We start from the raw sequence: 15,000 nt of genomic DNA, 5'->3' as shown, positions 1-15,000 counted from the left end.
AGAAGCTGCTTAAGAAATTAGAAACTGCAGGAGGAATACAGGACAAACTACTGAAGTGGATGGAAGACTTCTTGCAAGAAAGAAAAATGAGAGTGGTAATAAGAAACAAACACTCTAATTGAGATGAAGTGATAAGTGGTTTTCCACAAGGAACAGTTCTGGCCCCAATAATGTTTGCTATATATATTAATGATATGGATAAAGGAATTGAAAGTTATATGAGCTTCTTTGCGGATGATGCAAAATTGTTGAAAAAAGTGAACACTGAAGAAGATTGTAAGTCGCTACAGAGTGATCCCAATAAAGTATGGGAATGGAGTAGATAGTGGGAGATGGAATTCAATATTAAGAAGTGTAGAATTGAATTTTAAAGAAGCAAAAAAAGAATAGTGGGATCATATAAATTGTAAGAAAAAAAAAAAAAGAAGTAGAAAATGAGAAGGTCCTGTCCCCTGAGAAACATATAAAAAAATTGGAGAAACTTGTAATTTAATAAGAACAATCAAAGTGGCATTTACATACTTGGACGAAGAAATTGTGAAGAAAATACTAGTCACTTTGATAAGACCAAGATTGGAATATGCAGTGACGACGTGGTCACCAAGTACAAAAAAATGTATAACAAAACTTGAAAGAATACAAAGAGCAATTACAAAATTGGCACCACCACTCTCAGAACTATCATATGAAGAGATACTAGCAAAACTTGAGCTACAGATATTAGAGCAAAGAAGAGAAAGAGGAGACTTGATAACTATTTATAGAATCATGAAAGGCATAGAAACTATTAATAGCGAGGATCTAATAAAATGGGATAGTAAAAATACAAGAGGACACGGAAAGAAAATCAAGAAAGACAGTTATAGAAGAGACCTGAAAAAGAACAGCTTTCCCCACAGAGTAATAGACATTTGGAACAAGTTAGATGAGAAAGTGGTGTATGCAAAAACAATACATAAATTTAAAAACAGTCCAGATAAAATGAGATATGAAGACGGGACACCACGAGCATAGCTCCCCTTCCCGTAAAATACAACTAGGTAAATACGCACACACACACACACACACACACACACACACACACACACACACACACACACACACACACACACACACACACACACACACACACACACACACACACACACACACACACACACACACACACACACACACACACACACACACACACACACACACCGGGGTTCGATTCCCCGGCCGGGCGGAGATAAGTTGGGTTTGTCTCCTTTCACGTGTAACCCCTGTTCACCTAGCAGTGAGTAGGTACGGGACGTTAGTCAAGGATTTGTGACCTTGCTGTCCCGGTGTGTGGTGTGTGAGTGGTCTAAGACCTACCCAGAGATCGGCAAATAATGAGCTCTGAGCTCACTGCCGTAAGGTGGTGTCTGGCTGTCTTGACAGAGACTGCAGCAGATCCGAGGTGAATACACACACACACACACACACACACACACACACACACACACACACACACACACACACACACACACACACACACACACACACACACACACACACACACACACACACACACACACACACACACACACACACACACCCGGTGGCGGATTGGTAAGGCACTGGCCTCACAAGCCGGAGAACCGGGGTTCGATTCCCCGGCCGGGCGGAGACAAGTTGGGTTTGTCTCCTTTCACGTGTAGCCCCTGTTCACCTAGCAGCGAGTAGGTACGGGACGTTAGTCAAGGAGTTGTGACCTTGCATTCCCAGTGTGTGGAGTGTGAGTGGTCTCAGACCTACCCAGAGATCTGCTAATAATGAGCTCTGAGCTCACTGCCGTAGGGTGGTGTCTGGCTGTCTCGAAAAGAGGCTGCAGCAGATCCGAGGTGAACACACACACACACACACACACACACACACACACACACACACACACACACACACACACACACACACACACACACACACACACACACACACACACACACACACACACACACACACAGATATATATATATATATATAAATATACATATATATATATCTATATATATATATATATATTTTACAAGAGAAAAGACAAATGTATGGTATAGGTAAAGTCCAGGAAGGAGCAGAAGTACTTTATTCTCTAACGTTTCGACAGAGTCTTCTTCAGAGAGATAATGGTACAGGCAAATTGAAATACATTGTCTATATACTAAACTGGTCATCTCACAGGTCGCCTTGGGATAGAGTTCGCCGTTTGTGCCCCCTCGATGATTAATCTTGCTGTTGCGTGTGCTAAATTTACAAACCCTTCTCTATGATTGGTTGATTTAAAAGTATTGATATATGCAGCTTCGATAGTTTTTCTTGTTGTCTTGGTTCCTTACTCCTCAAGAGGTGAATTAATTTCCAAATTTCTCGCGAGAATAGGGATGGAAGTCGTACACTCCTCAGGACAGAAAACAAGGGATATTTTATCCAGTAACCAACACACGGGAGAGAAAAATGAAAAGAGCGTGGTTTACAAGGTTCCATGTGGTGGATGTGATGCAGCTTATTTTGGAGAAACTTCAGGAGGAATCACAAAAAGATAGTACGAACACAAGAACGACATGCGACATCACAGGACATCTAATTCGTTAGTAGTACACGCTACACAACACGGACATATGCCTAATTGGAACAACACCAAAATCCTACACACCGGTATGAAAAAGACGACAAGAAAAACTATCGAAGCTGCATATGTCAATACTTCTAAATCAACCAATCATAGAGAAGGGTTTGTAAATTTAGCACACGCAACAGCAATTAGATTTAAACAAAAGGAAGACGGCTAGCTATGACGTAAAAGCTTTATTCACAAACGTAGAGATTGAAGGGGCAATGACAGTGATTTACCGGTTAAAAAAAACAGACTTTGTGAAATTAATTTCATTATGTGTAAAATTCAACTGCTTCACTTTTAACAATCATGAATATATACAATTCCGAGGCTTAGCTATGGGATCTCCTCTCAGTGCCATTATGGCAAACCTTTACATGGAGTCACTTGGGAAGAGGAGCATCCTGGTTTCGCTACGTAGACGACGTATTAGTTATAGTACCAGAAAATACTGATTTAGATAACAAACTTCGTAGGCTCAATAGTGTAAATAAGTACATAGAATTCATAGTGGAAAAGGAGATAGACAAGAAACTGCCATTTTTAGACACGATAATTCATCGTATTGACGGAAGTGCAAAATTTTCAGTATATAGGAAACCAACAAACAAAGAAGATTTTATTCATTACTTATCACGACACGACACAAGAACGAAATCTGGGAAAATAATTTACTTTTTCCTTAGAGCATTTAGAATATGTAGCGAAGAATTTATACATGACGAATGTAAACACATTACAGAGACGTTCAGCCGCCTAAAATATCCACCGGGTCTCATACAAAAACTGAAAAATAAAGCCAAACAAATATAGAGAAGAAAAAACAGTTACAGAAGAACAGAGGAAAGAAAAATATTTTTTAGTGGTTCCTTACTCCTCAAGAGGTGTATTAATTTCCAAATTTCTCGCGAGAATAGGGATGGAAGTCGTACATTCCTAAGGACAGAAAACAAGGGACATTTTATCCAGTAACCAACACACGGGAGAGAAAAATGAAAAGAGCGTGGTTTACAAGATTCCATGTGGTGGATGTGATGCAGCTTATTTTGGAGAAACTTCAGGAGGAATCACAAAAAGATGATACGAACACAAGAACGACATGCGACATCACAGGACATCTAATTCGTTAGTAGTACACGCTACACAACACGGACATATGCCTAATTGGAACAACACCAAAATCCTACACACCGGTATGAAAAAGACGATAACAAAAACTATCGAAGCTGCATATATCAATACTTTTAAATCAACCAATCATAGAGAAGGGTTTGTAAATTTAGCACACGCAACAGCAAGATTAATCATCGAGGGGGCACAAACGGCGAACTCTATCCCAAGGCGACCTGTGAGATGACCAGTTTAGTATATAGACAATGTATTTCAATTTGCCTGTACCATTATCTCTCTGAAGAAGACTCTGTCGAAATGTTAGAGAATAAAGTACTTCTGCTCCCTCCTGGACTATACCTATGCCACTCTTGCCCCATATATATATATATATATATATATATATATATATATATATATATATATATATATATATATATATACTCACACCCACACCCACACACCCACAGCCACACACACCCGCACACACCCACCCACACGTGGGCGCGCGCGCTCACCCCCCCTATATATATATATATATATATATATATATTTATATATATATATATATATATGTATATATATATATATATATGTATATATATATATATATATACACAGTATATATGTATATATGTATGTATATATATTTATATATATATATACATACATACATATATATATTTATATATATATATGTATATATATATATAATAAAGTAGTAGCCTCTGTCTGTCTGTCTGATTGTTTATTTATTTATTTATTTATTTATTTATTTATTTTTTTTTTTGTACACGAAATCCTCCAAGGGTTTTAGATATAGACCACCATAACCATATATATTCTGATGCCCTATCACTCCAGGTACTTGAATAACTATATTTCATTTCGAGAAAAAAAAATTGGTTAGGGTTAAGGGCTAAAGTTAAGAGGTTTATGTATTATCCCCTGAAATCGCGTAGTATTTATTGTGACTTAAGAATTAATATGATTAAACAAACCATTGTATGTATCCATAAATATTACCTACATTTGTGAAATTAACGTTGCCACAAACCATGATAGCTTTTGAAAGAAGAATGCATGTTTATGGACAATTATTTTATAATTTTACCAAATGTTGAAATATTGGTTATTTTCATTTAATTTTTGTGCGGGCGGAAATAGTTAATTCTTAATAGTTAACAAACTCCTACATTTTTGCAGATAAGCCCCTATAACTATATATATTCTGAAGATAAAGAAACTAGATACATTTCTTCACCTTTCAGATGTAGACATTTATAGTCAATCCACACACACACAGACATGTACATACACACGCACACAAAAGAATGTGTACACATGATATTTGTGTTTGTGTATGCATGTATTTTCAAACTAGGGTTTCACAACTTCGGGTTAGGGTTAAAAGTTAAAGTTAGGTGGTTTATGGTGAGGGAAAACGCCACTGCTGTAGTCCCCCCAAAAGTTATCGTTTTTGTAACATAAGAATCAATATAATTAAACAAACTATTGTATGTGTTCATAAATATTATTTATATTTGTGAAATTAATGTTGCCACAAACCATGATAGCTTTTGTAAGAAAAATTATGGAAATGTAAAATTATTGCATAAATTTACCAAATGTTGCTTATTTTGATTTAATCTTATTGCAACGGAAATTTATTATTTACAAACTCTTCCTAGGTTTTTCCAAATAAACCCCTATAACCATGTATATTCTGAATATAAATAAAGTAGATACATTTCTTCACCTTTTAGCTGTAGGCATTCATTGTCAATCCACACACACACTCACACACGCACGCAAAAGAATGTGCACATGATATTTGTGTTTGTGTATGCATGTATTTTCAAACTAGGGTTTCTCAACCTTTGGGTAGGGGGGCGCACATCTAGGAGTGGTAGTGTTTAAAGCAATATTTAATTAAAAAATATTTTGGTTAGGGTTAAGGGTTAAAGTTAGGTATGATATGGTTAGGTTAGGGATTATTCACGAACTCGCAGCAACGCGCGGGTAATTGGATGGATAACACGAAAACACTTAGACACTGCAGCAATCACAGAAAACTACACATTTTTGAGAAAGTATACATTTCACAACAGACTCCACTCATCAATATACAGACCGACACACTCGGTGCCCTCCTATTGCATAAGAACTCGACTGTTCAAAGACATCCTCCGAGCATCGAAACTCCCAGAACCAACAGATCCTCCCTACGGAGTTCCAGCAGACATCCTCCCAGCGCAGCCGACATAATCCCATCGAACATAATCCCACCGCACATAATCTCACCAATCAACAACAGACCCACCCTACGGAATTCCAGCAGACATCCTCCCAGCGCAGCCGACATAATCCCACCGAACATAATCCCACCGGACATAATCTCACCAATCAACAACAGACCCACCCCACGTAGCTCCATTGTGCGCCAACCTAGTGACCTCTCCCAGTACCATGTATACACCATTGTGCGCCAACCTAGGTAGCAACTGTGACCTCTCCCAGTACCATGTATACACCAAATTTCTGTACTTAAATTGTTAGCCTCCTTTATGTATTAGATTCTTTTCTCGCCTGAAGATGGTTGAAAGCATCAACCGAAAGCTCGCATTATGTATTATTGTATAGTATTTTCTTAACAATACAATATGGATCTCGGCAGCCTCGTTTTCACCTCCCTTCTGATTACAAGAAGTCTATTCGGAAGATAGAGAAAACTACTCAGAAGTTAGTTGATACTGAATTTGCGCTGGTTTTTAACCAAACATGTTTTAAAGAGAACTTACTGCCTATTTATTCTAATATATATATATATATATATATATATATATATATATAAATATATATATATATCATATTAGCAAGATGTTTTCCTGAATCTATCAAAGAATAAGATAAAATCGTTCATTGGGAACTTAAACAGAAACATGCTAAATTTGTCGGCGAAATGTTTCTACCTTAAAATTGCCGATCCTGTCTGCAAGAAGACCAGTGACTGGAGGCCCAAGAAGGCCAATGAGAGGTGTAAAGAGATAGATGAAAGCCAGTTCTGTCTCTGTGATCCCCAGGGAACGCATGTATATTGTCAAGAAAGGGAACAAGGTCATGGATCCTGGAAGAAAGGAAGACTGGAATAACCAACCTGGAATAGCTATCGTGATATTTCTGAAGAGTTTACTTCAGCATATACCACAAAGATGCATTATTATTGGGTAATAATTTTCTTTTGAAACACTTGCAGGTTTCTGTATATAAATTATGTGATATCTCCAAAATTTATAACTGGTAAAGCGGTTACCTTGCCAAGTTGGGCTCTAACCAGGAATGCCCTTCTTGCCTAAAAGAGGTAGTGGCCTGAAAGAGGTAACTGACGCCCGTGGTAGTTACGCCCGCTATTGAGGTCATCCCTTTTTAATGCAGAATTACAATCCAACTTGTTCAATATGTGATGATGCACGTTAGATATTACCCCTTCAGTAACTATAATGTAAAATCAAGCTGAATTGTTACATGTACAATACATATTTGAATGCAAAATCAACATATGTAAGATGTAGAATTAAGCTATATTGTTACATGTATAATGCATCCAATAGAATTGTTCACCGTGTTAAAAATATAGATTGGTGAGTAAGTGAATTAAGTGTTGAAATAAATACACATCTTATATGAAAATATGATATGCACAAGTTCTTAGCATAGAATAGAAAAAAGATTTATTTTTCAAGTTCGAATTTTTTATGTCTCATAAAATCCCCGGCCACGAAAATTAAACATTTAATAATATCTACATGAATAGAACTAACTTGATTAATGATGACAGATAGCTAATGGATATGCATACTATGGATACTATCATCTCTTTCTGAAACGTAACCTCGCCAAGCCTAAGCAATGTCGACAGGAACGTGTTTACACGTTGGGCTTCATGGTGAACAAAAGTGAAGATAACGTTAGAGGAATTATTAATCATTAATTTGAAAATTTGGTAGATCATGAGGCGCTCGTTAAAATGATACGCTTAGATGTCCACACACAGAGTTAATGAATGTGAAAAAGGGTATTGGGAAAGAGAGAGGATATATATATATATATATATATATATATATATATATATATATATATATATATATATATATATATATATATATGTCTATATATATTCGTGAACTTAGGGAGCAGGTTTTCATTAATACATTTTCTATTAAAAATCACTGCATACTCTGCGTTGGTGATCTTCTTCTTAAGACTTGCTATTTTCCTCAGTATTTTCTTCTCTGAAGCAGGGAGAGAAAATATCACATTTCCGAACGAGTCCATGTTTGGAAATAAAAATCAACATTTAACGACGTTTCGCCTATACATTAGGCATCTTCTGGTAAATTTATTGAAGAAACTTTTTACAAGAATATAAATACAGAAAAAGAGACATAAAGGAGAGGTCAATTGGTAACACGCGTCATGTTCTGTTGGTGACGCGGGATGCTCCGAAGAGTTCTAAAGTGCCGCACATATTTTGTTGTATATTTATTAAAGGCATATGGTCTCTAATAAAAACAGCCTCTAAACATTTCAGTTTCTTTCTGTTAGTATACTAACAGAAAGAAACTGAAATGTTTAGAGGCTGTTTTTATTAGAGACCATATGCCTTTAATAAATATACAACAAAATATGTGCGGCACTTTAGAACTCTTCGGAGCATCCCGCGTCACCAACAGAACATGACGCGTGTTACCAATTGACCTCTCCTTTATGTCTCTTTTTCTGTATTTTTTGTATCTATATTCTTGTAAAAAATTTCTTCAATAAATTTACCAGAAGATGCCTAATGTATAGGCGAAACGTCGTTAAATGTTGATTTTTATTTCCAAACATGGACTCGTTCGGAAATGTAATATTTTCTCTCCCTGCTTCAGAGAAGAAAATACTGAAGAAAATAGAAAGTCTTAAGAAGAAGATCACCAACGCAGAGTATGCAGTGATTTTTAATAGAAAATGTATATATATATATATATATATATATATATATATATATTGCAGAAAAAACACTGGTAAATAAGAAACGTAGTCCGAACGTTTTCGTCTATTTAAGACATCATCAAGGGAATACAGTAACGGAGATACAGACGGTATATATACAGAAGTAAAAATATTTTAGGGAACACGGAAAGATGTGTCACACAAGCCTGAGAAAAATTACCAACAACCCTCAGGTCACAGATGGACCAAATATCCGAGCAGGAAAATATGTAACAATTTTCTTTAAAATAAAATTATCAAGCTTGTACATACCTAGGCTTAGATTGATATTTTGATCAAAAGTTTGTTTTATGTGGCTTGATTCAATTATGTTCCTTTCAGTAAAGGAATTACAAGAGGTTATTTTAATAGCGTTTTTCCAGTCAATTACATGATCTTGACCCCTCACATAAACAAAAATACCACTAGACATTTGACCACTTCTCACACTGTATTTATGTTGGTTTATTCTTGTTTGTAAATCTTTGCCAGTTTGTCCGATGTAATTTTTTTGGCACTGCAGACAAGGAATGGTGTATACACAATGCTGAAGTTGGGATGAAGATGGGAGGCGAGTCGTGCATTGGGAAGTTTGGAGTAGGCGAAAGAAATGACAGAGGCGAGATGTTAGTCAATTTTCCAGAGAACTACAACATGAGGATAATGAACACTTTCTCCCAAAAGCGCGTAGGTCGTAAATTGACATGGAGAAGTCCAAATGGAACAACAAAGAACGAAGTAGACTTCATATTAGGAGATAAGAACAAGAGCGTTAGCAATGTTACGGTCATAAATAAAGTCAACATAGGTAGTGACCATAGAATGGTAGGTTGCACAGCTAAATTCAATTTCAGAGCCGAGAGAAAGAAACTAGTTTTAAACAAGAAAATCAGCCTAGCAAAGGTTAAGGAGAATAAGAAGGAATTTTAGTTAGAAATTGAAAATAGATTCGAAGCTCTAAGAACTAACAAGGACACAGTCGAGGATATGAATTTGAATTTAGTGAATATCATTAGGGAATCGGCAGAGAAAGTTGGAAGTACAAAAATTATTAGATAAAATGAATATACCAAAACTACAAATGACCTAATTAAAAGAAGGGGGACAATACAGATTAAAGGCAGGAGAGACAAAATAGAAAGAGTAGAACTAAATAAGTTTACCAAAAAAAGGCAGATATTAGAGAAAAGAAAGAAAAACATGGATGAAATAGAGGAAACTATTCGGAAAGGAAAACGTATTAAAGAGATTGAACGCAGACATGCTCTAGGACGACAGCAAATGATATGTTTGAAAGATAGAAATGGAGAAAGCATTAACTGCAGAGATAGAATGGTAAAAAGAGTAGAGGAAAATTACCAAGAGCTTTAATCATCAAAGAACGTAGTTGAGTCAGTAAATTCATCTGTAGACGTTAGTAGTGTACCAGAGATTAGAAAGGAAGAAGTAGAATTTGCTCCAAAAACTATGAAACGAGGAAAAGCACCTGGGGAAGATGGTATATCGATAAATCTGTTGAAAGACGCAGGGAAAGAAGTTCATGTTAAGTTAGCTCAGTTGTACACCCAGTGCTTACGCCAAGAAAGCGTTCCTGAATCGTGGTGCATGCTATAGTGATTTTGCTTCATAAAAAAGGGGACCAGAAGGACCTTAGTAACTATAGACCGATTAGCTTACTATCAAATGTATATAAAGTATTCTCCAAGATCCTTACAAATCGACTGAGTCAAGTTTTAGATGAAAACCAACCGAGAGAACAAGCAGGTTTTAGGAGCGGATACTCGACTCTAGATCATTTGCAGGCGATTAACCAACTAATCGAGAAAACGACAGAATACAATATACCTCTGTGTTTAGCATTTGTAGATTACGAGAAGGCCTTTGACTCGGTAGGGCAAATAGCAATACTAAACACGCTACGCAAGCAGGATACAAACGAACAGATCGTAAGGGTTTTGGAAAAGATTTATACGAAAGGTACAGCTATAATTCGACTACATAAAGATTCAGAAAAGATCAAGATAAAAAAAGGAGTACGGCAAGGTGATACCATTTCACCTAAATTATTTACAGCTTGCTTGGATGATATTTTCAGAAGGTTGAGTTGGGAAAAGAAAGGTTTGAAGATTAATGGTGAATATTTGAACCACCTAAGATTTGCGGATGACATTATTCTTATTTCAGAAAGAGCAGAGGACTTGCAAGAGATGCTGAGTGATCTGAACAAGGAAAGTCTTAAAGTAGGTTTAAAAATGAATAAGACCAAAACCGAAGTAATGTTCAACACGAAATTTCAAAGTAAAGAGATTGTAATTGATGGTGAGAGTCTTGAAGAAGTTGAGGAGTATAATTATTTAGGCCAGGCGGTGAAAGTGACAAAAGATCATGATAACGAAATAAAAAGACGTATTACACTTGGTTGGAAAGTGTTTGGTAAGTATAATAAAATCCTGAGAGGCTCTCTACATTTATGTTTGAAACGTAAAGTTTACAATCAATGCATTCTGCCAGCAATGATCTACGGTGTGACACTTGGAAACTGGCGAAGGCAATGGAAACAAAGTTAAGGACTGCACAGAGGAGAATGAAGAGATCAACGATGGGAATAACGCTGAGAGACCCAAAGAGAGCAAGTTGGGTGAGAGAGCAGAATAGAGTGAAAGATATTGTGGAGGTGGTGAAAGAGAGGAAGTGGAATTGGTCAGGTAAGTTAATGCGAACGACTGACGAACGATAGAACAAGTGTGTTACTGAGTGGACGCTGCGAAATAGGAAGCGTGGAACAGGGAGACCAGGCAGGAGATGGAGAGACGAGATTGAGAAGTTTGCAGGAATGACGTGGCAGAGGTTAGTGCGGTCGTGTGAATCATGAAATGCTATGAAGGAGGCCTTTGTTCAGCAGGGGACTCAGGATAGCTGATTTGATTGATTGATTGATTATATATATATATATATATATATATATATATATATATATATATATATATATACACACACACACACACACACACACACACACACACACACACACACACACACACACACACACACACACACACACACATATATATATATATATATATATATATATATATACTGTATATATATATATATATATATATATATATAATATGTATATATATGTATATATATATATATATATATATATCGTGGGCGGGGAGTTGGGGGTGTTTGTGCGTGTAAGGTCACAGCATTACCCATAGATCAGTCATATACGAGTTCTGAGCTTTCTTCGGGGAGGGAAATAGCTGTCAATCACGAGTCCAACACGTAATCCAAAGACCATGGTGTTTTTTTTTTTTTTTTTTTATGAGACAAAAAGTTCGAACTTTCAAAAGTAATATTTTTTCTTCTATACTAAGAAGAAATTTGTGAAAACCATATTCTAATATAAATTTTTTATTCATATAAACCAGGGGCTCCCAAACTTTTCAGCTCATCGGCCCCCTAGTAAAGTTTAAGATTTTCTATAGACCCCCAAACTATTAATTCACGAATTATGTCAGTTTATTATTATCATTGGTGTTGCTATTGTTATTAATGCTAGTAATATTACTAATTATTATAGTCATTATCATTATTATTATTATTGTCATTTTCATTATTGTTGTTATTATAATTTTAGTTATCAATAGTGTTATCATCATTTTGATCCGTTACAAAAGGGCTAAATGGCAACATTCATCAAGGCGATGGCGTTCCAATAATAATACAGACACTTTCACATATACATAAACATAAGTGTTTTAAGATAAACATTTATAATTTAGCAATAGCTTTAAGAGTGATATTATATATTCTTTATTATATCACTATAAGTAATATTCAAGCCAATAATATTACACAAGCTCGTCATTTTGATGTTCATTCACGATGTGGTAGTGTGTATGTGAAATTCTCCCTACATGCACAGAATAGGGAGGATTTTCGACTCAGAGAGAGCGAACAGGATCGTTTCATGCTAACCATTTATTTTTAAAGACTGCCTTTCGACCCCATAGTAATTTACTGACCCCTTTCGACCCCCTTACAATCTACTGACCTCCTTTCGACCCCTTGGATGGTTTTATCGATCCCTGGGGGTCAATATCGACCCCCTAGCAATCCACTGACCCCCTTTAGACCCCTTGGCTATTTGTCGACCCCTTGGATGGTCTCATCGATCCCTGGGGGTCGATATCGACCACTTTGGGAACCTCTGATATAACCACTTAGTTTACTTACCAATTCTTATTTTGAACACGGTGAAAATTTGAATTAAATTCATTTTATGTATTATACATGTAGCAATACAGCTTAATTTTACATGATAGTTACTGTAGGGGTAATATTTTAATGCGTAATTTCACACATTGCACAGACTGGATAATAATTCTGCATTACTGATGAATGACCTCAACAGCGAGTCCAACGTACCTCAGTTACCTCATTTAGGCTGCTATCTCGTTTACCCCACTACCTCGTTTAGGCCATCTTTCAAAGCAATAAGGGAATTATCCGTCCGAACCCGGCCTGACAAGACGACCGCTGTACCAGTTATAAGTTCTGGTGATAGTACGTCCATACATATACTAAAAGACCCTTCCCCCTTATAAATGGGCTGACTGAGTGTAAGCATATACCTACCTTTCACCCATTCCACGCTTATCTAAACCCGTTATTCTCTCCATCTTAGCTTCTTGTGAATAGAATTCTAGTATGTAATATTGCTGATGACGATTCATTATTTGGCGTTACATAATTTATATGCAAGAACCTTCAAAATCATTACAAAATGAAACTATCATGAGTGATCTAAAATAAACGGGTGACTAAATTATTTGGTGCAAATAGAATGATACTGATAAGTAGGACAATTCTTTTTATTTGCTGTGATATTAGGCTTAAGTGGTAAAATTTATTTCTGTTGTAAATATCTTATCAAACACGAGTTGAAAATAAGAGGCAATATTTTCAAACAGAAAAGAATAATCGCAAATACATCATGGGGGAGTAACATAATTTACTATTTTTCATCAGTAGAATATATAGCATCCCATTTTCTTCTGAAAAATATACTCCTTTTAGGAAAATTACGACCTAGTTCATGACTTTTTCAGATAATTGTTCCTGGTAACCAACTATCTGAGAACAACATGGCTAAGCGTTCTACATTATCATTATAACAGACAGAGGGAAAATCTATATCGATCTTTATAGGTTCAAATCTCACCCGGCATAAGCATAATGTAAACAGTGAAATGCTTTAATAATCAGCTTGAGCTATATATCAGTCTATATCACACTATATCTGGCTGTTTTATTATATAGGGCACAGATGAGTCACCTTGTATTTTCTGCCTCTATGCTTGAAATTTCTTGGACAGCCCACCCACATTGAAAAATCTGATTTATAGAAAGTATGATGCCAACATTCCTTACCTCCATAGAGAAGAAAGAAGACTACCTTTAGTGGTAAGAATGTTTTATTCTTTAGGTCGTCCCTCACTCGAAGAAAGAATTCGGTGGCTCCCATCTGTTTTGAAAAGCAAAGGCGGGTTACTGTCTCACCCCTGTCATATAGAAATGTACAAAATAGGTTTTCACATGCGATAAACGACGAATTATATACACTTTGGCCAAGTTAACTTGGCGAAGGCCTAGTAATACCAAGTCGTGTATGTACACTGTACATTAACATCTAGTAAGATTTGGCCTTGTCTAGCGAGACTAATCTAAATTTTATGTACACTAACCTAAACTTCACTCCACTAGAGCTTTGATAAAGTAGTGGTAGATTCAATATAGCGAGATTGCTCTAGTATTATTGTACACTGAAGTTTGATTGACGAGGAAGCCTCACACTTGTGTGTGGGGAGCTGTCACTGTCCAGGCACCTAGTTGCTGCAACAGTAACATTAGTCATAATGAAGGATTTGAGGAAAAAGAAGAAAAAGAAAATTGTATGAGTCAGAAAATGGATAGCCAGATGAAATAAAGAGGGAGTCCATGATTTTTTTTCTAAATAATGGTTGATGACGACGCAATATCCTATAAAAACTTTCCTCGTATGTGTGGTGCAATAAGGTGACCCCTAAAATTAAAACACAGGATACTCATTACTCATGCCGCTTTTTCTTTCATTTTCCTCATTTCACTGTTCATTTGGGAACGCAGAATGTGTCACTTTCCTGTGATTTCTGTGTCAGGAATATTTAATGTCT

The 15,000-nt window shown here is 36.2% G+C and overlaps 1 protein-coding gene across 7 annotated transcripts in view; it reads right to left on the bottom strand.

Annotated features, from left to right (window-relative positions):
* The window catches only part of LOC143020621 (uncharacterized), a 114,673-nt gene that overhangs the window by 79,400 nt on the left and 20,273 nt on the right, over positions 1-15,000 (bottom strand). For 4 of the 7 annotated variants that reach the window (XM_076177087.1, XM_076177088.1, XM_076177085.1 and 1 more), the window contains exons 2-3: positions 14,219-14,312; positions 6,715-6,869 (exon numbers count right to left, since the gene is read on the bottom strand). In XM_076177087.1, coding sequence (XP_076033202.1) covers positions 6,715-6,869; positions 14,219-14,312 — 249 coding nt within the window. Of the gene's footprint in view, positions 1-6,714; positions 6,870-14,218; positions 14,313-14,532; positions 14,681-15,000 lie in introns of all 7 variants that reach the window. The other 3 variants (XM_076177086.1, XM_076177090.1, XM_076177091.1) reach the window with 3 other exon arrangements.

Source organism: Oratosquilla oratoria, chromosome 40 (genome assembly GCF_046742065.1).
Source record: "Oratosquilla oratoria isolate Oo_2021 chromosome 40, ASM4674206v1, whole genome shotgun sequence".
NCBI lineage: Eukaryota > Metazoa > Arthropoda > Malacostraca > Stomatopoda > Squillidae > Oratosquilla > Oratosquilla oratoria.
The sequence above is the reverse complement of the archived record's forward strand: the minus strand, read 5'-3'. Positions and strand labels throughout refer to the sequence as shown.